We start from the raw sequence: 19,481 nt of genomic DNA on the forward strand, positions 1-19,481 counted from the left end.
TTCTCCTGGTCCTCCTCCTCGCCGCCCCCGTTCCCCCCGTTGCCCCCGTTCCCCCCATCCCCCCCGTTCCCGTTCGCCCCCGACCCCGGCCCCGGCGCGCCCCCCCCCGGGTCGCCGAGCATCCCCCCGTCCCCGAAGAGGATTTCCCCCGCGACGTCGTCGATGACCGCGTCTGCGACCGCTAATTCGTCCGGGTCCCCGACCCCTTCCAGCTTGCCCGCGGCTTCCAGGTCGGGCGGGCCGAATAATAATTCGTCGCCGTCGTGGTGGTCGCGCGTCGTCGGGGGGGGGGCGCCCGGCGACGTCGGCGTCGCCCCGCCGCCGCCGCCCGGCGTCTGCGTCGCCCCGTGCGGGGGCGTGCCCGGCCCGCGCGTGCCTTTCGACGCGCTGGAGTCGTCCGAGCATCCTCNGTGGTCNCNCGGAGGGGGTGGGGGGGGAGGGGCAGGAATTCGAGGGTTTCGAAGAATGGGTTTCGTCAGAGAAGAAACGTCGAATCGTCGAACGGAAGAAGCCGCGGGCGGCGGAGGGTCGGGTCGATCGGCGACGATCGATCGGCGGGGAGGACGCACCGGCTGCTTCCGGACGCGTCGCTGCCTTGCGACGACGACGGCGCTCCGCGCGCGCTCGTCGCGTTAGCGCCGCGACGTCGCTGTTTCGTGGGGGAGAGCGAGAGCGAGAGAAGTCGTCAGCGACGAGCGGGCGGGCGGGGCGCGCGGCTGATTCGACGAAAGAAGCTCGAGGAAAAAAAAGGGCCGCGTCGTCGTCGTCGACGCGCGCGGGACGATCGATCGCGGTCTCCGAGCGGCGCGACGACGCACCGCGCTCGCGCCCGCGGTGGCGTTCGACGATTTCCTCCCGCGCGCGTTCATCGGCGTCGGCGTCGGCGTCGGGAGCGCGTCTCCCCTCAGGAGCTCGCCGAGGTAGTCCGTCTCGTCGCGCGTCATGACGATCGCCGACGTCCTCGCCTCTTCTTTCGTTCGCGCGCTTCCGAGCCGCTCGATCTCCGAGAAGTCGATTCGACCGCGAGATCGCTCCTCCGCGGCGCGCGCTGTCTTTCCTCCGCGCGGTCGACGGGCTCACGCGCGCGGGCGGGGGGAGGGGTTCGCGTGCCTCTTCGCGCGCGGACGTCCGACGCGGGCGGGTGCGGGCCGTGCGCGTCGAGCGAAGTGACGCGCCCCCGAGCGGGGTTGCGACGACTTTGTCGGAAGACCGGCGGACAGTTTTATGGCGTTGAAACAAACGTTTTTCACTCATCCCCCGGTTTCAACATTTGATGGCGTCTCCTTTCAACTGACCGATGAACTGCTCGTTTGTACGGAATCGCGGTGATGGTGCAGCACGATTCGATCGCGCTTCATCACAGCGTCGCGAGCGCTCGAGGAAGGCCGCCCGCCGCCCGCCCGCGCGATCGCGATGGCGGACGACGCGAAGCCGGTGAAGGTGCTCATCGCGGGCGACGTCGAGGGCAACTTCGACGATCTCTTCAAGCGCGTCGGCGCGGTGAACGACAGCCAGGCTGGGCCGTTCGATCTGTGCGTGTGCGTCGGTCGATTCTTCGGCGGCGGCGTCGAAGACGACGCGGGATCGGCGGACGGCGGCGCGTCCACGGCGAAACCGAACAACGACGAGCTCAGACCGTACGTGGACGGGACGTCCGCGGCGCCGATGCCGACGTACTTCGTCGACGCGCTGCCGCGCGGGAGGGAGTTCGTCAAGGGCGAGACGTCCGCCGCACAGAAGGGGGCCGATTCGATCGAGGTCGCGCCGAACGTTCGCTGGCTCTGCCGCCCCGGCGTGCACGACCTGCACGGCCTGCGCGTCGCGGTGCTCCCGGGGAAGTACAACAAGATGGCGTTCGAGGACGCGAGCGCGATGGCCGCGAGCGCGGCTGCCGCGGAGGGCGAGTTCACGATGGATGACGTGAGTAAATTGCGCGCGTCGGCGTTTCGCGACGCCGCGCCTCCGGGCGGCGCGAACGGCGGCGAGAACGCGGACGCGATCGACCTGTTCCTGACCACCTCCTGGCCCAAGGGCGTGGAGCTGCGCTCGAGGGACGCGACGACGCCGGACGTCGTCGCGGCGTCCGCCGCGGGCAGCGCCGTCGTCGCGGACCTCGCGAGAGATTTACAGCCGCGATATCACGCGTGCGGCGCCGCCGTCGGCTGCCCGTCGAAGGTCTTTTACGCGCGCGAGCCGTATAAAAACCAGCGCGCGATGCACGTCACGCGGTTCCTCGCGCTCGCGCCCGTGCGCAACGACGCGAAGCACAAGTGGCTGCACGCGCTCGGCCTCGTCCCCGCGCGCGTGATGCCCCCCTCGAGCCTCCGCGTGCAACCGCCGGACGCCACCCGCTCGCCGTACGACGCGCCGCCGCCGCCGCCGGGCTCGATGGCGGCGAAGGGCGCGGCGCTCGCGGCGCAGGACGCGGCGTTCGATCACGCGTCGCTGCGTTGGGAGGAGCCCAAGGCGAAGCGCGCGCGGCTCGCGGCGAACATAGATCGACGGCCGCTCCAGGGGGACACGGACAAGACGGTGTACGTTCGGAACCTGGTGCGTTCTATACACTGGTCCACATACGACCGCGTTGGCGTGGTGAACGCCGATCCTTGAGGAGTTTTGCCGGCGCATCTCTCCGCCCACCCCTCGCTTTCAATCCCCGACCTCGACGCCTTTGAACGCCATCTGACGCCTTTGAACTCCACCCCGACATCGCTTTGTAGGCGTACCGAGCGGACGAGGGCGCGCTCGCGGAGTTTTTCGGGCAGTGCGGCGAGCTCGTGGACTTGCGGTTGGGGCGCGGCGACGACGGGCGGATCCGCGGGTTCTGCCACGTCGCGTACAAGACCGTCGACGGCGCGGAGAAGGCGCTGCAGCTGAGCGACACGAGCTTCTACGGAAGAGACATCGTCGTCCAGATGGCGAAGAGCGAGGAGGAGCGAAACGCGGAACGCGACGCGCGGCGCGCGAACCGACCGCCGCCGCCGCCGCCGCAGGGCTGCTGGTTCTGCTTATCCAACGAAAAGGACACGCACCTCGTCGCGTCCATCGCGTCGGAGAGTTTCGTGAGCATGGACAAGGCTGGCGTCGTCGCGGATCACTGCCAGATCGTGCCGATCGAGCACGCGCCGTCCTTCGCGGCGATGGCGCCATCCGCCGCGGAGGAGATGTGGAGATATCTCGACGCGCTGCGGAAGTGTTTCGCCGCGGGCGGCGGCGGCGACCCGCCGAGCGGGGGCGAGGACGGGACTGATAACGGCCGAGATGTCGTCGTTTTCGAGCGGCACCTCGCGTTGCGTTCGAAGGGGGGGAACCACTGCCACGTGAACGTCGTCCCGGTGCCGAGGGCGCGGTCGGGGAAAGCGAAGAAGATTTTCGAGCAGGCGGCGAAGAAGCTCAACTTCGAGTGGTGCTCGATCCCGAAGCCCGAGAGCGCGATGGACGCGCAGGCGGCGCTGTTAGAGCACGTCGGCGACGGAGAGTACTACGCCGTGCACCTTCCGGACGGGAGCATTCTCGTCCGTAAGATCGGGAGAGGCGAGCCGCACTGGATGAGTTTCGGGAGGGAGGTGCTCGGGCACCTGCTCGGGTGCCCGGAGCGGACGTCGTGGCAGGAGTGTCTGGAGACGGAGGAGAGAGAGACGGCGCGCGCAGCGGCGATGAAGGCGTCGTTCGAGAAGTTCGACATCATGCAGGAGTAGAATCGCGACGCGGGCGAGAGCGAGCGTATCAAAAAAAACAAAACGTTTGTTCTGTTATTACACCGAGCGAAAAAAACTCTTCCAGTCTCCGTCTCCCGGGGCGCCCTCGCTCGAAGGCGCCGCCGCGCTACTACTATTCGTACACAATCATAATCGTACAACGTCGACGCCCGACGCCCTCACTTCGACCCCTCGAGCTGGTCCTCGAGCGCGTCCTTCCGCAGCCGCTCGATGGACGTCTTTATGCCATCCGTCGCCACCTTAGGGTCGTTCCATACGAGCGAATGTCGGGGTGGAGTTCAAAGGCGTCAGATGGAGTTGAAAGGCGTCGAGGGCGGGCGTTGAAAGCGATGGGTGGGCGGAGAGATGCGCCGGCAAAAGTCCTTAAGGAATGGCGTTCACCACGCCGACGCGGTCATATGGGAACCAGTGTATAGAACGCACCTTCAGCATCCCTCTCGTGTCCCTCGCCATGAGCAGCGCGGGGCGTATCTCGTACGCCACGCCCAGCGCGGGGATCGGGTTGATGAGCGCGGCGACCCACGCGGCGCGTCTCGCCTTGGACGCGCGCGCGGGCATGGGGCCCAAGTGCGACGCGATGAGCTCGAGCTGTCCGGGGACGCGTTCGCGTCCGCCCGTGCGCACGAGGACGGTCCACTGCGGTCGAGAAGTCGGGGTGGGCGGCGTCGATAGGCGTCAGGCGGCGTCGAAAGGCGGGGCGGCGAGGCGTGTCGGGATTGAAAGCAGCCGGGGGTGGGCGGAGAGAGACGCCCGCAAAAGTCCTTAAGGAACGGCGTTCACCACGCGAACGGGGTCGCATGGGGACCAGTGCGAGACGGGACGCGCCTCGTCGACGAGCGATTCGAGCTCGTCCGACATCCGCGTCGTCTCGAGCTCCGCCTTCTCCGGGTCGTCCGACTCGTCGTAGGATCCCGAGCCCGGCGCGCCGCCGCCCTCGATCGGGCGCGGCGACGTCGGCGCGACGCTCTCGTTATCGCGCGGCAGCGGCGGCGTCTCCTCGGGCGCGAATCTCATGTACGTCACCTTTGCCATCGCGACGCCGTTCTCGTCGAACGGCTGCCCCTCGATGCGCAGGCGCCTGACGCCCACCATCTCGACCTCGACGTCGCCGCTGCCGTCCGGGAGCGGGTCCACGCGCGTCAGCTTCACCTCCGTGCCGAGCGGGAGGACTTGCCCGGACGCCGGCGCCTGGCCGAGCATGGCGTACGTGTCGCCGACGGCCGCGCCGACGCCGAGCTCGGTGCCGAGGCCGAGGCGACGGCGCGTGTCCTTGGCGTCGAAGCGCAGGCTCAGGCGCTGCCCGGGGAGGGTCGCGTCGAGGACTAGGACGCGGAGGTTGGCCTGGTTCGCGTCCTCGAGGGCTTTTATCTCCGCGACGCGGCGGCTCAGGGATCCCATGTCGAGCTCCGGCGACGACGACTCGTCGGCGGCGTCGGCGTCGTCGTTTTTGGAGGACGCCGAGGGGGCGACGACGGCGGCGCGGCGACGCGCGCGCTGCGGTGGTCGGCGGCGGCGCGCCGCGAGCGGCGCGCGGAGAAGAGACGCGGGGGCGCCCCCGAGCGCGCGCGCGAGCGAGCCGGGCATCGTTGTTCGAGACGCGCGCGGCGATGTGACCCTCCGCGGCCCGCCGTCCTTTCGGTTTTCAAACGCAGCGCAGCGCGCGCGCGCAGATTTTTTTCCCGGGAAAAATCGACGTGACGTGTCCGCCGATCTCCTCAATCAGTGCAGCGGCGCGCCCATCGGCGGCGAGGGGCGAGGCCGCGCGCGCCTCGCCCGCCGCCGCGCGCCATGAACGAGCTCCGACGGAACGTCCAGCTCGTGAGCGAGATCCACGCGCGCGTCGCGGCGATGAGACTCGACGCGGAGACGCGACGCGAGGCGGCGGCGGAGAAGAAGCGCGTCGAGGACGCCGAGCTCGCCGCCGAAGAGGCGGCGAGACGCGAGGAGCGGAACCGCGCGAGGTGGGACGACCTAGGCGAGGACCTCATCGCGCGCGTGCTGCTGTCCGCGCCGGACGCGCGGTCGTACGCCGCGATCGCGTGCGTGTGCCGGCAGCTTCGGAAGATCGCGCTGCCGCCGAACGCGGGACGGGCGGCGATGTCCGATTCCGACTCTGACGACTCCGACGACTCCGATCTGTTCGACTCCGATCTATCCGACGACCGAGGCCGCCGCCGCGAGGACGCGTCGACGTCCGCGTCGACGTCCGCGTCCTCCGCGCCGTCTCGACGACGCCCCCAACCCCTCCTCGTCGGCGGCGCGCTCGAGGACGGCTGGGAGCGCCTGTGCCGCGCCGAGTGGGGCGTCTACCACGCGTCGCCCTCCGACGTCCCGTGCGTCGAGTCGCGCCTCGGCGTGATCGAGCACTTCCAGGACGAGGTCTTCGACGACCTCGCGCGGAGGTGGGGCGACGGCGACGCGTGCGCGTGGGACGGCGGCGCGGGGTGCGGCGGCGGGTGGCGCGCGGTGTATCGCGACCGGCATCTCGGATGGAAGCAGACGATGGAGACGCTGCGATGGCTCAAGGCGCGCGGGCATCCCTCGGACGTCAGCGGCAGGCGGGTGCGTTCTATACACTGGTCCCCATACGACCGCGTCGGCGTGGTGAACGCCGTTCCTTAAGGACTTTTGCCGGCGTGTCTCTCCGCCCACGACACGATTTCAATCCCCGACCTCGATGCCTTTCAACTCCAACTGACGCCTTTCAACTCCACCCCGACGTTTGCTCGTATGGAACGATCCTCAGCATCGATACGAGCTCTTCCTCGCGATGCGATACGCCGCGGTGTGCACGGACTGCGTGGGCGACGTCGGGGGAAGGAAATCGGAGCTCATCGCGTGCGACGGCGTGAAGAGCTTGCGCGCGCTGATCGACGGGAACGAGAGCGCCAACCTCGTGGAACAAGCGTGTTGCGCGCTCGCCAATGTGCTCCACGGCGACAGAGAGACCCCAGGTATACACTGGTCCCCACACGACCGCGTCGGCGTGGTGAACGCCGTTCCTTAAGGACTTTTCCCGGCGTGTCTCTCCGCCCAGGGTCCCTCGCTTTCAATCCCGACACACCTCGACGCCTTTCAACTCCGCTTCTGACGCCTTTCAACGCCACCCCAACTACCAGGCCGGCCGGCGCGGGCGGCGGTGATGAAGGGCGTCGCCGAGCGCGTCGGCGGCGCGCTGCTGACGCTCCTCATGCCTCTGCTGACGTCCACGTGCGTGGGCGTTCGAACGGAGGCGACGCGGATATTCCTGAGCGTGGAGTCGCCGTTCGAGCGCGGGTTGGAGTCGATCGATCGCGCCGGCGGCGCGGGCGTCGGCGTCGGCGGCGATTTCGTCGCGCCGCCGGAGGTGGTCGTCGGCGAGCCGCGCGGGATCGACGCGACGAAATCGCGCCCGCTCCCGCCCGGGACGTACACCCTCCACGAGTACTTCTCGAGCGGCGACCTCGTGCACCCGGACGGGCAGGTGATGTACTTGGAGTACACCGAATTGGACGCGGACGCGGACGCGGACGCGGACGCGAGACGACGCGAGGGGTTCGCCGCGGGCGCCGTCGGCGTCGTCGCCGGCCGCGGGACAGACGCGTCGGGGCCGTTCACGCTGAGCGGCGCCGTCGACGCGACGACGGGCGAGTTCGTGTTCGAGATCGCGCATCAAGAATGCGGCGGGGAGGTGCGGACGTACCGGGGATTGCAAGACGCCGCGCCGGGGGTGTGGGGGCTCAGCGCGCCGGTGCGAAGCGCGTCGACGTTTTCGCTGTCGACGCACGCGCCGCCGCCGCGGCCGTTCCGGTTGTGGCACACCCCGGATATTTTGTGGGTAAAGTAGGCAATTGGGGGGGAGTATCATAGCACGACGACGTAGCGTGCTGTAGGTGGGCTAACTAGCTAGCAGACGTCGCGAGTGATGAGTTGCGCGGCGTGTCGTCGTTTTCGCGTCGACGAGAGCGTGCCTCGAACTCGCGTTCGTCGTCGAGTCGACGCTCACTGGTACCGGAGCCAGTACACGTCGTCGTTCTCGATGAACCCGCTCGGGACCGTCGGCCCTAACGTCGGCGTTCCTTCCAGACCGGTGTAGAAGTTCGTGATGCCGATCTTCATCCCGAGGACGTCCAGGTCGCCGCCGGTTTCGATCCCTTTGAACCCGAACGGCGCGCCGATCGAATCAGTTTTGGTTTGCGTCAACGCGACGGCGGCGTCTTTCAAATCGTACGTATCGTCGGTCACCACCTCGTCGAACACGAACTGCAGCAGTCTCGGTCGGTTGCCCAGACACGCGGGGTCTCTCGGCTTCGACGCGTCCGCGGGAGGCAGCGGGTGGTTCGTCTGCACGTTAAGGAATACGTTGCGTTCGTCCTTCAGCAGCGGTTCGCGTCGCGCGAATCCTTTCTTCGTGAGCGCGCCGGTTATGTTCAGCAAAGTCGCGCCCTCGCGCGTTACGCTCGCGTCCACGCGCGCGGCTCTCGATAAGACGTCAGCCACGTCCACGGAGGGATCCGAGACGTCGATCGTCGCGCCGTCCTCCGTCGTCAGCGTGAACGCAAACTCGCCGAGCTTCTTCGGAAAGCCTAATATCTCGCGACCCGCGATCATGCTCCGGTCTTTATCCACGAGCATCCACGGGCAGTGCAGCGCGTCCACCGCGTCGTCTCCGCCTCCGTACGTCACGTCGAACACGATCGCGGCCTCGTGGTACGCGCCGCAGCAGAACGAGTCCGGGTACCACGCGATGAAGACCGTCGCGGCGAGGTCGTCGGAGAGCGTCAGGAGGTTTTTGGGAAGCCACGCGGAGGCGGCGGCGGCGTCGGCGACGCGCGCTTTCGCCGCCAGCACGAGCGCGCGCTTCCAGCCGAACCTTCTTCGGTCGGCGTCGTCGGCGTCGTCGGCGGCGTCGGCGTCGTCCACCTCGAGCGGCGCGGGCCAAGACCCGGGCCCGAACGGCGCGGCCATGCGCGTGCGCTGCACGAGGCCCTTCACGAGCGGCGACGCGCGCGCGGCGTCGAGCACGTTTCCGAGCCACGGACACGACGGGTCCGAGGCTCGCGCGAGAGGGAGGCGCGTTCCGTCGCCGTTCGTCGCGACGTCGCGCGCGGCCGCGGCGTGGACGAGGAGCGCGAGCGCGAGCGCGAGGAGCGCGGGCGCGCGCGTGATGGAGAAGGCGCGCATCGGTGCGTATCGGTGCGCGGCGCGCTGGCGAGTGGCGCGGGAGGTCCTCTCCTCGGAAACGACGTCCTACCTCGACGTCCTCGGAGGGGCGAAAAAAATAAACCCGAGCTCTGCTGTGCTGGCACCCTTTCAAAAGAGTACTGTAGGGCTCCTCGTAGCGCCCGCGCGCAGACGCGTCGCCGCACACCCACCTCGCCCGCGCGCTCGCGCCGCCGCCCGCGCCCGCGCGTCGCGTCGCTCGCCCGCGTCGCCCGCGACCCGCCCACCGCGTCCGCGCGAGATCCGACCTCGCGTCGTCGATCGATCGATCGATAGATAGATCCATCGATCGATCGATCGCGAAACTGGGCACCCCACCTCGAGCGACGATGGCGACGCAGACGGAGCTCACGCAGGCGCAGCACGTCTTCCTCCAGGCGATGATGTCGAGGTGCGTCATGAGCGAGACCGACGCGCGCGCGATGTACGCGGAGATCGTCGGCGCGGACGTCGCGAGGGCGGACGCGCGCGGGTTCGATCGCTTCTGGGGCGAGATCGCGTCGCAGCTCGGATACCTCGACCTCGATCTGAGACGCGTGAAGTATCAGGACGACGACGAGCTGTACCTCGGCATCGTGAACAAGGTCGCGAGCGACTCCGCGAAGCTCGCGACGACGATGACCCCGGAGCAGATCGCGCTGTTCAGGGTGGTTCTGGACGAGATCCTGAGGGAAGACGCGACGTGCGACGCGAAAAACGGCGGCGTGGACGTCATCTCCGCGCTCAACGCGACGCAGATATGGACGGTGCGCGCGAGCCACCACCACTCCTTTCGTCACACGTCAGCATTTATCCAAATCAAATCAAATCAAATCAAATCACGCGCTGACCAATCGAATCGAATCACGTGGCACGCAGGGCGCGACGCAGGGTGCGACGCAGGGCGGCGAAGGCGGCGCGACGCAACTGACGCAGGCGCAGACGGAGTCCGTCGCGAAGATGAGCAAGACCGAGAAAGAGGCGACGTTGAAACGGCTGTGCGAGGAAGGGTGGCTGCGTCGCGGGGACGACGAGGCGGGGAAGTTGACGATCGGGGTGAGGAGTTTCTTGGAGCTGAAGGACTTTTTGTTGGAGTCCGCGCCCGAGGCGACGCAGGAGCGGTGGAAGTTGTTGATGTAGAGCGAGACGACGACGACGACGCGAGAAAGACGGAATATGGATCGTAAAACGTTGACGTTGGTTCGTTCGTGCGTGCGTGACGTTCGCGCGGCATCTCGTGCGGCGCAGTTTTCAGATTCGGTGACCGTAGCTCGCGAGCTTCTCCTTCGCACGCGCGACAATAGACGGGATACCTTCGACCGTGGTCTTCTTCCAGTACTCGACCGCCTTGAACATATCTTTCGCGACGCCGTGGCCCATCTCGTAACAGTTCCCGAGTTGGAAGTAGCAAAGGGAATAGGAATAACCTAAGGCTTCTCCTTTGCGCCAAACCTCCACAGCCTTAATGTCGTTCGGCTCAGCGTGGTACCTGCAACCGAGCAAGTAGTAGCACCCACCGAGCCTGCATTTGGCATCGCGGTCTCCCGCGGCAAGAGCGCTTTTAAAGCACTCGGCCGCCTCTTCGTACCGCGACGCCCTTCCGTGGTACCGTCCGAGTAAATACTGGTATGTATCGCGGGAGCCCATGTCATCACGCAGAAGGCTCATGAAACGCGCCTCGGGGAGCTTGTCCAGACCATTGATGTCTAGCACGTGCATTTCCTTCATATACATCGAGCCACTGCAGCGGCTGAAGTCGAGAGACGCGGGCAGCGACGCGGCTTCCTTCGACGCGCGGCGCCAGACTTTCCCAACCTGCGCGAGCGCGAGCCGGGTCTTGACGTCCGAGACGTGCGACAGCACGACGCACGCGACGTTGCCGTCGACGTCGAACGCGACGGGCTGAGGTCGAAGGAACGAGTCCACCACCTTCGTCTTCAGAGCGAGCGTCGCCTCCGTCGTCTTGAGCGTCGCCTCCGTCCTCGCCAGCTTCGCTCTCGTGGCTTCCAGTTCCTTCCTCGTGCGTTCGAGCTCCGACGGAGGATCGTCGACGGCGAGTCTCAAGGCTTCATCGTAGATGATCTTCCAGCTCCGCACTCGCTTGAGCGGTCGATCGTCCATGGCCTCGCGGCGGCGGGGCGCGTGCCCGCGCGCCGGGGCAGTGGTTCGAAAAACCGCCTCGGTGAGGACGACGTTTGTTTTCGTGCAGCAGAGTGCAAGCTGTGCGCGTTTTCGCTCGACGCGACGCGGCCACAACGCGCCGCCCCGCCCCGCGTCGCGACCGGTCGCCATGGTCGTCCGCATCCGCCTCGCGCGCCGCGGGCACCGGAACATGCCGTTCTACCGCATCCACGTCGCGGACGCGCGCGCGCCGAGGGACGGGAAGCACCTCGAGATCGTCGGGCACTACGATCCGTTGCCCGGTGCGCGAGCGCGGCGAACGAACCTCCTCCTCCACCATCGCGCCGCTCTCGTCCCCCATCGCGTCCCCATCGACGTCGCTGACGGCGTCCCCCTCGTTCGTCTCCCCGCGCAGAGCTGGACGGGAACAAGCACCTGTCGCTGAAGATCGAGCGCATAAAGTGCGCACCCCGCCCGCGCGCGCCGTCGAACCGTCCCGTCGTCGCTCGCTCGCGGTCTAGGGTTATCGTCGCGTCGTCGCGCGTTCCTCCGTTCGTCGACGCTGACCTCCGACCCCCTCCCTCCCCGCTCTCGCAGATACTGGCTGTCCGTGGGCGCGCAGCCGTCGGACACGGTCGCGCGGCTGCTCGGCCAGGCGGGGATCATACCGCCGCGGCCGAGGAAAGGCCTGGAGAGCGCGATGCCGAAGCATCCCAACACGTGCCCGGGGCGAATGGAGAATAAACACCTGACGCGGAAGTACAAGGAGCAGCAGGCGCGGGAGCGGGGGTTCGCCGCGGCGGAGGAGGAAGACCACATCATCGTCTGACGCCGCCGTCCCTAGGAATACACACTACAACTAGTCAGAGATAGCATCTAGCGGCGGGGAGGTTGACGAAACCGAAAGGATCATTCATTCAATCAACTAAAGCTCAACCTACGCCTACGGCGGACCCGATAGTCGTGGAGTCACGCCTTGTTCTTCGGCATACCCGCGGCGGCTATCAACCCCAGGAGCTCCGCGCGCGCGGACGTCATCTCCGCGTGTATCTCCCCGAGCGTTCGCGCGGCGTCGCGCATCGCGACGTCGTCCTCGCGCGAGGCGTCGCCTTCGAAGTCTTCGAGCGGCGTCTTCACCTTGAACAGTCGCCGCCAACGGTTCCCGCCGCTCTCGAGCCAGCGCACGAAGCGCGAGATCACGTTCAGGTTCACGATGATACCGACGAAGGTTCCGATCAGAGACCACGCGAGGAGCGCGATGAACACGCCGAATATCTTCCCGTCCGTCGTCGTCGGTCTTAGATAATAGAGGCCACCAGTCGGGAGCTCTGTCGTTGGCCCTGTCCTGTACACATTTTTTCGGGAGAACACTTGTGACAAGACGTAATAGAAACCGATCTTGGTCCGCCACCCTTCAATCTCCGCAAACACGGCGCCGAGGGCCCACGAAAACCCCAAGGCTAACAACGGGACGACGAAGAACACGCCCGCGACGAGCGTGAAGACGTCCGCGGACAGCTCGCGTCGGTCCTTTCTCTTCTCCCGTCGCGCGCGCGCGTCTCGCGCCGCCGCCGGGAGATTAAAACGCGCCTTCCTCCGCACCGCCGCCACGAACGCCGCGTCCGCCGCGGCGCGCTTCTTCACGAGCGCGTCCACAGACTCCACGAGCTCGTCCACGCGCGCGATGTTCGCCGACTCCTCCGCGTTCAGATCCTCCATCCCGTCGTCCGCGTCCCGGTCGACGCGACACAGACACAAAAAAAACTTCTCCCAGACGACGCGGAATCCTTCCACGGCGGCGGCGAGACGTTTGATGCTGTTCAAGTTTCCCACGAGAGCGATGAACGCGCCGAGGAGCGCCCACGCCCACGACGCGGCGACGATGTCCGTCGCCTTCCCGCCTTTCGTCTCCGGATTCTCGTCCGAGAGCGAGATCGGCATGTCCAAGAGCATCGAGAAGACGTAGAGATAGCCATTCTCGAACGACCAGCCCTCGGCTTCCGCGGCCGCCGCGCCGATCGCGAGCGCGAACACGGTCACGAGCGCCGGCACCGCGATCAACGCCGTCGTCCAGAAAACGTAGACGTCGTGCCAGAACAGCGCCTTGGCCTCGCGCGCGCGCGTCTTCTTCGCGTGCGCTTCATCGGCCAGACGTAACGCGAAGACGCCGTCGATGAGTTTGTTATCGAGATCGTCGTCGTCGACGCCGTCGTCGTCGGATTCGTCGCCGTCGCCTCGCGCGGGAGGCTCGTCCGAGGACTCCCCCATCAGCGAGCCCGCCATGACCGCGCGGTCGGGAGTGACGCGACGGCGGCGTGGGCGTTCGAACGGAAGCGGAAGGAAGTCAACAGGAGAAATACCTCATCACCTAATAGTGGGTTTTATTAGTTGCGCCAAAATCGGGTCTAAAATCGGGTGGAAAATCGGGTCACCCCACCCTATTTTGCCATACGATTTTAGACCCGATTTTGCAACTAAACCCCGTTTCGAAATTCGGGTCTAAAATCGGGTGGGGTCTCCTTCGGTCGTTTGAAAGGGGTACCCGCGGGCGTTCGCGCGCTGCTGGAGTCGCGGGAGCGTCACAAACGCCGACGTCGTCCGCAAAGAATTTACTCGAAACACCACGATGCGTCGACCCATTCAAAAACATTGCACCGCTCGCTGTGATGATCACGACGTAATCAGCGCTCGAACAGGGCCGGACGCAACTTTCAACAAAAAAAGTTCTCCTCTCTCATCATTGACGATTTAAACGCGACGATTTAAACCGTCATTTCAGGTTTCGTACCCACCCGATTTTAGACCCGATTTTGACCCACCCGGTTTTAAAATCGGGTGGGTTCACCCGAATTCGGGTGGGTCGTTGCAAAATCGGGTCTAAAATCGGGTGGGGTGACCCGATTTTCCACCCGATTTTAGACCCGATTTTGCTACTAAAACCCTCTAATAACGACTGAGTCTGATAAAACGATTATATACTACGCAATCCTAACCGGCGCGTGCCTCGTTCTCCTCCTTCAGGCTGCGCATCCTCTCGAAGTTCGCGTCGTCCGGCGCGATGAACTCGCTCACGACGCCCCACCCCGACGTGATCTTCGTCGCCGCGACGACGAAGTCCACGCCGCGCCGCATCGCGACCGAGTCGGACGCGAACCGAAGGCAGCTCACCTCGGCGCGCGTGATGCCGCCGAGGAAGACGACGAGGACGACCGGGCGTCGGTCCCTCCACGCGCCGGGGACCCTCGCGCCCTGCGTGTCGTCGCCGCCTTGGCCGCGGCGCGCGGCGTCGCCATCGCCATCGCCGCCGCTCTCCGCGACCTGGCGCTCGATCGCCCTCGCGCGTTTCTTTTCGAACCCTGCGTAATTCGCCGCCTTGACCGCGGGCGCGCCGTCGTCGTCGTACCCTTGCGCGTACTCGAACGCCGGCCCGGGGAGCTCTCTCAGCGCAGCCTCCGCCGCGCCTCCAGTGTTCCACGGCCCGTCGACGGCGCGCTCGCACACGCGCACGGACAGCGGCGCGTACCCGCTGTGCGAATACGCGAACGACACGTCCTTCGGCGACGCGACGTCGACGTCGTCGGCGACGAGTTTAAACGCTCGCCGCGTGAGCGTTAACCCGCCGAGTCCGCCGTGGCCGCTCTCCTTCGACTTCTTATTCGCGGCGTGCCAGTCCTCTTTCCGTCGCAGGTACCCGCGCTGCTCGAGCGCGAGGAGCAGCATGAGCACCGCGGCGCCGTACGACTGAAACATCGCTTTTTTCAACGCGTCCACCCTCTCCTTGGCGACGCCGCCGTGGCACAGGGAGATCAACGCCAGAAGCCTGACGACGCGGCGCACGTTCTCCTTCGCCGCGATCATCTCCTCGAGCTTATCCACGCACGCGTCCGCGGACTTGCCCTCCACGCACATACGCTCGATCTCGAGGCTGGACATGAATCGTCGCTCGTGCTCGTCGGCGCCGCGCGTGGAGTCCAACAAGTGCTTCGCGATGGTCGTGTGCAGGTCGAGGCCGACGCCGTGAATGTTGCCCTTGATCGCGCGCACGAACCCGCCGATGGCTTTCACCTCCTGCGTCTCGATCTCGCCTTCTTTAATGACGCGATAGTCGTCGCGCATGGAGGAGGATTTCATCTTTAAGAGATCGCACGCGCGGCCGAAGTTGACGTCGCGGAGCTCGCGAAACAACGCGTCGTTGCTGTTGAGCCGCGCGCGAACCTCCGGTCTGGCGACGGGCGGCGTTCCGTCTTCCTCCGCGACGGTCGACGTTTCGTCTTCCTCCGCGGGGATCACCGCGACGTCATTCTCGATCCCGATGATCTCGTCGATGAGGCCTTCGTACGTGAGCTGCGTGCACAGCGGCGTCACCGCGTCGACGTCGCGGTCGAGGAGGACGACGACGTCCACGCGCGGGTTCACCGGGGTGAGGTACCCGCCGGGTAACGGCCGCGGACCGTCCGTTACTTCTTTGATATCATCCGTAGCGGCGTCGTCGCCTTCTTCCTCGCCGTCCTCGTACATCCCGTCGCCGTCCTCCGCGGCGGTCTCCTTCTCGTGCGCTTCCCTCCGCAGCCGCTCCATCGCCTCGGATACCTTCGCCGCGCGGCGTCCTTTCCCTTTCACGATGGGCGCCGTCCCGAAGACTCTCTGAAGGTCGTGTAACGCCCTCGCGACGGCGGTTATACCCTCCCCGTTCGCCGCGTCCGCCGAGGACCCGCCCGCGCCGCCCCCGCCGCTCCCACCACTCGAGCCCGCGCCCGCGCCATCACCGCTCGTGGAGGGCTCGTTGAACACGTGTCGCTTCAGCGCTTCGGTGGACGTCGACTGCGCGTACCCGGGGTGGAGTTGAAAGGCGTCAGAAGCGGAGTTGAAAGGCGCCGAGGACGGGGATTGAAAGCAAGGGGTGCGCGGAGAGACACGCCGGCAAAAGTCCTTAAGGATCAGCGTTCACCACGCCGACGCGGTCGTATGGGGACCAGTGTAATGAACGCACCGAGGAGGGACCCGGACCGCCGTCGCCCGACCGCCAGCGCTCGTCCCCGCCGCCGTCGACGAGAATCACGTCGCGTTCGAGCGGTATCGCGCGCGTCCACGGTATCGCCCCGACGCGGAGGTAGTTGAGCACGAACGCGCGCTCGAGCGTCTCCAGGCACTTCTCCGTCTCGCACGGAAGAAAGAACACCGTGAACGACGGCGTCGCCGGCGGCGGCGGGACGTTCGAAGCGCCCGACCCCGACCCCGACGACGAGACGACGTCCGCGGTCGTCTTGGACAACGACGTCAAGGACTCGAGGAGGTTCGCGCCCACCGCGTGCAGGTTCCCCGCGAGGTCCCGCGCCGCGTGCTTCCGCGCGTGCGCCCTCCTCGCGCGCTCCGCGTCCTCTCGGACCGCGCGCACCACCTCCGCGAGCGTCTTCATGAGCGCGACTCTCGGCTTGACGACGAAGACGATCTCCGCGCATCGCGTCTCCACGGTCCCGCCCTCGAGCGAATACGTCCGATCGACGTCGCACTCGCGCGTCAGCCGCGTCAGGTTGCACAGCCGCTGCAGCGGCGTCAGGAGGAGCGGGTCGAGGACGAGCGCCTTGCGGCCGCGCACCGACTTGAGCGCGCGCGCGATGGCGCGCGCGGCGTTCGCGCGGACGTACTCGAGGTCGAGGACGGAGGTGGACAGGTCCGTCGCGTGCGCGACGGACATGATGCTTCCTCTCACGTCGGGGGGGGCGACGAATCGATCTGTGTGACGACGGCGTTCGCGTCCCCTCGCGACGACGACGACGACGACGACGACGAAGCGCGGGCTTGGACGGACGCGACGCGCGGGTGGCGCCCCGCGGACGCGCGGGGTGCCTGCCGCCGCCGCCGCGCGCGGTGAGAACTCCGCGTCGATCAGATTTGAGAATTGTTACCTTCGTAAAAACTAGCTCAGCTTCGTCCTGGCTGCGAGCGTTTCTTGCCAACTCTCACCACCTCTTCGCCGAGCTTGGCGATTCTATCAGCCAAGTTGTTGTAAAGCACTTCCGCCTCTTGCGCTTGCCTTCGCATCCCGAACGCGTTTGGGGTCCACAAGTAATTGGAGATATCTTTACCGTACGCCCCGAGTGGATCAGGGCCAGGGAGAGGATGCGAGCCGTTCCCTACCTCTTTGGTCTCGGTGATGAACACGCTCGGGTCGCCGTGTCCGCCAAATTCTTGTTTTGTCTCAAACAAGACGATGACGGGCTTTTTCAAACGTAACGCTGTTTTCAATTCGAATCGCACCATCCAAGATTCCCTTAAAGTGCCTTTGGCGAAGAATAGGAGATACACGATGCTATCCTTGATGCCCTGCGCCATCGCTTCCTGGTCTAGTTCGCCCATTTTCTGGTTTTGGTCCCTCCATGAGATTACCCCGCGCTCTCTCATCTCTTTATCGATGACTTCGCATTGCATCTGCCCTTTGTTTTGCATGTGCGATAAAAACACGTGATACTTCTTGTTCGTCTGAGGGAGAAGGTTCCTCATTTTCACGGCGGCGTCGTTACTCCGGATGAGCATGATGCCAGCGATAACGAAGACCCATAACGTGACGAATAAAAAAGCGTAAAACGCACACTCGACGTTGCTGAATATCGTCTCCGTGTGCAACGCGCTGAAATACCCGATCGTCAACCCGGTGACGACCATGAACGCGAGCTGCGCCATTTGCTTACCGATCACCATCGCGGCTCCGATGTATTTAGATTTATCCCCGCTTTCGCTTTCGCTTTCGCCTTCGCCTTCGCCGCCGGAGCTCTTCGCCGTCGACGCTACGTGTATCGCGCCAGACGCGGCGAGATAAAAGTACACGAGCAGCGTCAACGTCACGTGAAAGCACACGAACATGCTGCCTTGGAATAGCCCGGATTTGTAATAGTACGAGTAACACGTCCGCGGGTTCGCGTCCACGGATTGAATCCATCGGTATCGATCGTCCCCTAGAAAGTCCAGCGCGATGAACACGTGCACGACGCAGTACAACTCCACGGCGAGTACCGCGAGGTTCGGCTTGATGAGGTGGTGCTTCACGCAACGCGACGCCATCGGCCCGTGCGCTTCGTGCAGGTTTCGCCGAACTCTCCGCAGGTAAACGCGTCCGAGGACGATCCCGAGGATCGCCACGGCGAAAATGCCCGTGGTCGCGACGAAAGATCCAAATCCACCGCTGAAGTCGACGTGCTTCCATTGCGTCACGAGCACGGCGACTTGCGGGGATAACAACGCGATCCACGCGTCCATCGGAAGCTTCGCGCTTCTCTTCTGGAGCTCGTCCGGGGTCTCGTGGATCTCCGCCGCGTGCTGCAGATCGATCGACGCGGTCAACAGCGCTAATTGAAGCAACAGCGTCACCGCGAGCACGTACCCGCTCGTGGACACCGCCTTCATCTTGTGATTGTGCTCGCACATCTCATCTTGCACCGTGGCGTACTCCGCGAGCGCGGGGCAGGTTAACTCGTTAATTTTTCCGAGGCAACCGTCGCTTTTCAGCTCCTCGTGTACGCGGTATTCGACGTACACGGACCAGAAGAGGAACACCAGCGTCAGCCAGAGGCAGAATCGGAGTTTCGCTCGGTCGATCCTTTGTTTCAGCCTCAGCGAGCGCTCCTGCTTCGCGCGCGTGCCGTCCTCGGGCTTGGCTTTGGTCTCGGTTTCGTCTCCGCCCGCGGACTCGTTCCCGGGCGCGACTTTACTTCCGCGATTCGGCTTGCGCGACGTCATCTGCGAGTCTGCTGCGGAAGCGAGGTAGGGAGCGACGTGAGCGCCCGCGTCTGACGTGATGCCGACGGGCGTGAAGATAAATATCGTTATCCGCGTTCGGGCGATCGAGAACGCTTCGCGCGCGTCTCACCTTCGGCGGACGGCGTCGTCGCCGCGCGCTCGTCCATGAGCTCTCAGTCGTTCTCGGGCGCGATCGCCGCGCGCGTGCCACGCCGTGCGCGCCGGCGCGGAGGACGCGAGCGCGCGCGACGGAATGCGAATGTCTGACAAAGAAGGTGACTCAGCGCATAAAAACCTGATAAAAACGCACACTACGGTGGCGGCACAAACGAAGACGCCGCGCGCTCTAATACGGCACGGTGCCCAACGACGCCAACCCTCGCCCCCCCGCCCTCGGCGCGCCGCCGCCCGCCCCCGCCGCCCGCCCCAGCGGCGCGGCCCCCGCGGCGCCCCCGGTCGGCGTCCTTCGCTCCGGCGACCGCGGCGGCGACGGCGGCGGCGACGGCGGCGGCCCCGCCAACGACGCCAATCCTCCCCCGGGCGCCGCGCCTCTCGGCGGCACCTCCGCGACGGTCGCGCCGCCGAAAGAGACGCGACGCGGCGCCGGCGCGACCTGCGCGTCGAGCCCGTATCCGTCGGCGTCGCGACTAATTGCTCCTACGTCCGCGTCGAGTCCGTACTCCGCGTCTCTCCTCGGGCCGAGGACGCCCGCCTCGACGTCCAACC

The 19,481-nt window shown here is 66.0% G+C and overlaps 11 protein-coding genes across 11 annotated transcripts in view; 4 read left to right on the forward strand and 7 right to left on the reverse strand.

Annotated features, from left to right (window-relative positions):
- Positions 1–944, reverse strand: part of MICPUCDRAFT_48531 (bZIP superfamily DNA-binding transcription factor) — a gene marked incomplete at its 5' end in the record, with an annotated part of 3,591 nt that extends 2,647 nt beyond the window's left edge. Inside the window, 2 exons of the mRNA XM_003062521.1 lie at positions 570–649; positions 819–944. Coding sequence (XP_003062567.1) covers positions 570–649; positions 819–944 — 206 coding nt within the window. The remainder of the gene's footprint in view (positions 1–569; positions 650–818) is intronic.
- A 469-nt stretch (positions 945–1,413) lies between these two features.
- On the forward strand, positions 1,414–3,750 carry MICPUCDRAFT_48532 (uncharacterized protein; the record flags this gene model as incomplete). The annotated part of the gene is made up of 2 exons (XM_003062293.1): positions 1,414–2,550; positions 2,994–3,750. The coding sequence occupies 2 exons, from the start codon at positions 1,414–1,416 to the stop codon at positions 3,696–3,698; spliced, it is 1,842 nt and encodes a 613-aa protein (XP_003062339.1). The 3' UTR covers positions 3,699–3,750.
- Positions 3,751–4,082: 332 nt separating this feature from the next.
- MICPUCDRAFT_52083 (uncharacterized protein) lies at positions 4,083–5,303 on the reverse strand (the record flags this gene model as incomplete). The annotated part of the gene is made up of 2 exons (XM_003062522.1): positions 4,083–4,355; positions 4,491–5,303. 2 exons carry the CDS (start codon positions 5,301–5,303, stop codon positions 4,083–4,085), a joined length of 1,086 nt encoding a protein of 361 aa, XP_003062568.1.
- Positions 5,304–5,447: 144 nt separating this feature from the next.
- MICPUCDRAFT_52084 (uncharacterized protein) lies at positions 5,448–7,727 on the forward strand. The gene is made up of 3 exons (XM_003062294.1): positions 5,448–6,281; positions 6,466–6,673; positions 6,839–7,727. The coding sequence occupies exons 1-3, from the start codon at positions 5,508–5,510 to the stop codon at positions 7,543–7,545; spliced, it is 1,689 nt and encodes a 562-aa protein (XP_003062340.1). The 5' UTR covers positions 5,448–5,507; the 3' UTR covers positions 7,546–7,727.
- MICPUCDRAFT_42141 (uncharacterized protein) lies at positions 7,701–8,882 on the reverse strand (the record flags this gene model as incomplete). Its single annotated transcript, XM_003062523.1, has 1 exon — positions 7,701–8,882. One exon carries the CDS (start codon positions 8,880–8,882, stop codon positions 7,701–7,703), a length of 1,182 nt encoding a protein of 393 aa, XP_003062569.1.
- Positions 8,883–9,250: 368 nt separating this feature from the next.
- On the forward strand, positions 9,251–10,040 carry MICPUCDRAFT_48533 (uncharacterized protein; the record flags this gene model as incomplete). The annotated part of the gene is made up of 2 exons (XM_003062295.1): positions 9,251–9,667; positions 9,780–10,040. The coding sequence occupies 2 exons, from the start codon at positions 9,251–9,253 to the stop codon at positions 10,038–10,040; spliced, it is 678 nt and encodes a 225-aa protein (XP_003062341.1).
- Positions 10,041–10,151: 111 nt separating this feature from the next.
- On the reverse strand, positions 10,152–11,021 carry MICPUCDRAFT_52087 (uncharacterized protein; the record flags this gene model as incomplete). The annotated part of the gene is made up of 1 exon (XM_003062524.1): positions 10,152–11,021. One exon carries the CDS (start codon positions 11,019–11,021, stop codon positions 10,152–10,154), a length of 870 nt encoding a protein of 289 aa, XP_003062570.1.
- Positions 11,022–11,190: 169 nt separating this feature from the next.
- MICPUCDRAFT_8921 (uncharacterized protein) lies at positions 11,191–11,700 on the forward strand (the record flags this gene model as incomplete). Its single annotated transcript, XM_003062296.1, has 3 exons — positions 11,191–11,323; positions 11,437–11,482; positions 11,619–11,700. Coding segments are annotated over 3 exons (261 nt in total), but the record flags the coding sequence as incomplete, so codon positions are not given.
- Positions 11,701–11,990: 290 nt separating this feature from the next.
- Positions 11,991–13,304, reverse strand: MICPUCDRAFT_52089 (uncharacterized protein; the record flags this gene model as incomplete). Its single annotated transcript, XM_003062525.1, has 1 exon — positions 11,991–13,304. One exon carries the CDS (start codon positions 13,302–13,304, stop codon positions 11,991–11,993), a length of 1,314 nt encoding a protein of 437 aa, XP_003062571.1.
- Positions 13,305–14,009: 705 nt separating this feature from the next.
- Positions 14,010–16,716, reverse strand: MICPUCDRAFT_52090 (uncharacterized protein; the record flags this gene model as incomplete). Its single annotated transcript, XM_003062526.1, has 2 exons — positions 14,010–15,842; positions 16,012–16,716. The coding sequence occupies 2 exons, from the start codon at positions 16,714–16,716 to the stop codon at positions 14,010–14,012; spliced, it is 2,538 nt and encodes an 845-aa protein (XP_003062572.1).
- Positions 16,717–17,191: 475 nt separating this feature from the next.
- On the reverse strand, positions 17,192–19,001 carry MICPUCDRAFT_68587 (uncharacterized protein; the record flags this gene model as incomplete). Its single annotated transcript, XM_003062527.1, has 2 exons — positions 18,886–19,001; positions 17,192–18,766 (listed from the first exon to the last, which is right to left on the reverse strand). Coding segments are annotated over exons 1-2 (1,612 nt in total), but the record flags the coding sequence as incomplete, so codon positions are not given.
- Positions 19,002–19,481: the final 480 nt, after the last annotated feature.

This window comes from Micromonas pusilla (assembly GCF_000151265.4).
Source record: "Micromonas pusilla CCMP1545 genomic scaffold MICPUCscaffold_12, whole genome shotgun sequence".
NCBI lineage: Eukaryota > Viridiplantae > Chlorophyta > Mamiellophyceae > Mamiellales > Mamiellaceae > Micromonas > Micromonas pusilla.

Excerpts from the sequence above, each read along its gene's own strand:
- MICPUCDRAFT_52084 (XM_003062294.1), top strand. The coding sequence starts at position 5,508 with ATGAACGAGCTCCGACGGAACGTCCAGCTCGTGAGCGAGATCCACGCG. Across the intron at positions 6,282-6,465 it reads CGGACGTCAGCGGCAGGCGG|CATCGATACGAGCTCTTCCT; the intron begins GTGCGTTCTATA and ends AACGATCCTCAG. Across the intron at positions 6,674-6,838 it reads CGGCGACAGAGAGACCCCAG|GCCGGCCGGCGCGGGCGGCG; the intron begins GTATACACTGGT and ends CCCAACTACCAG.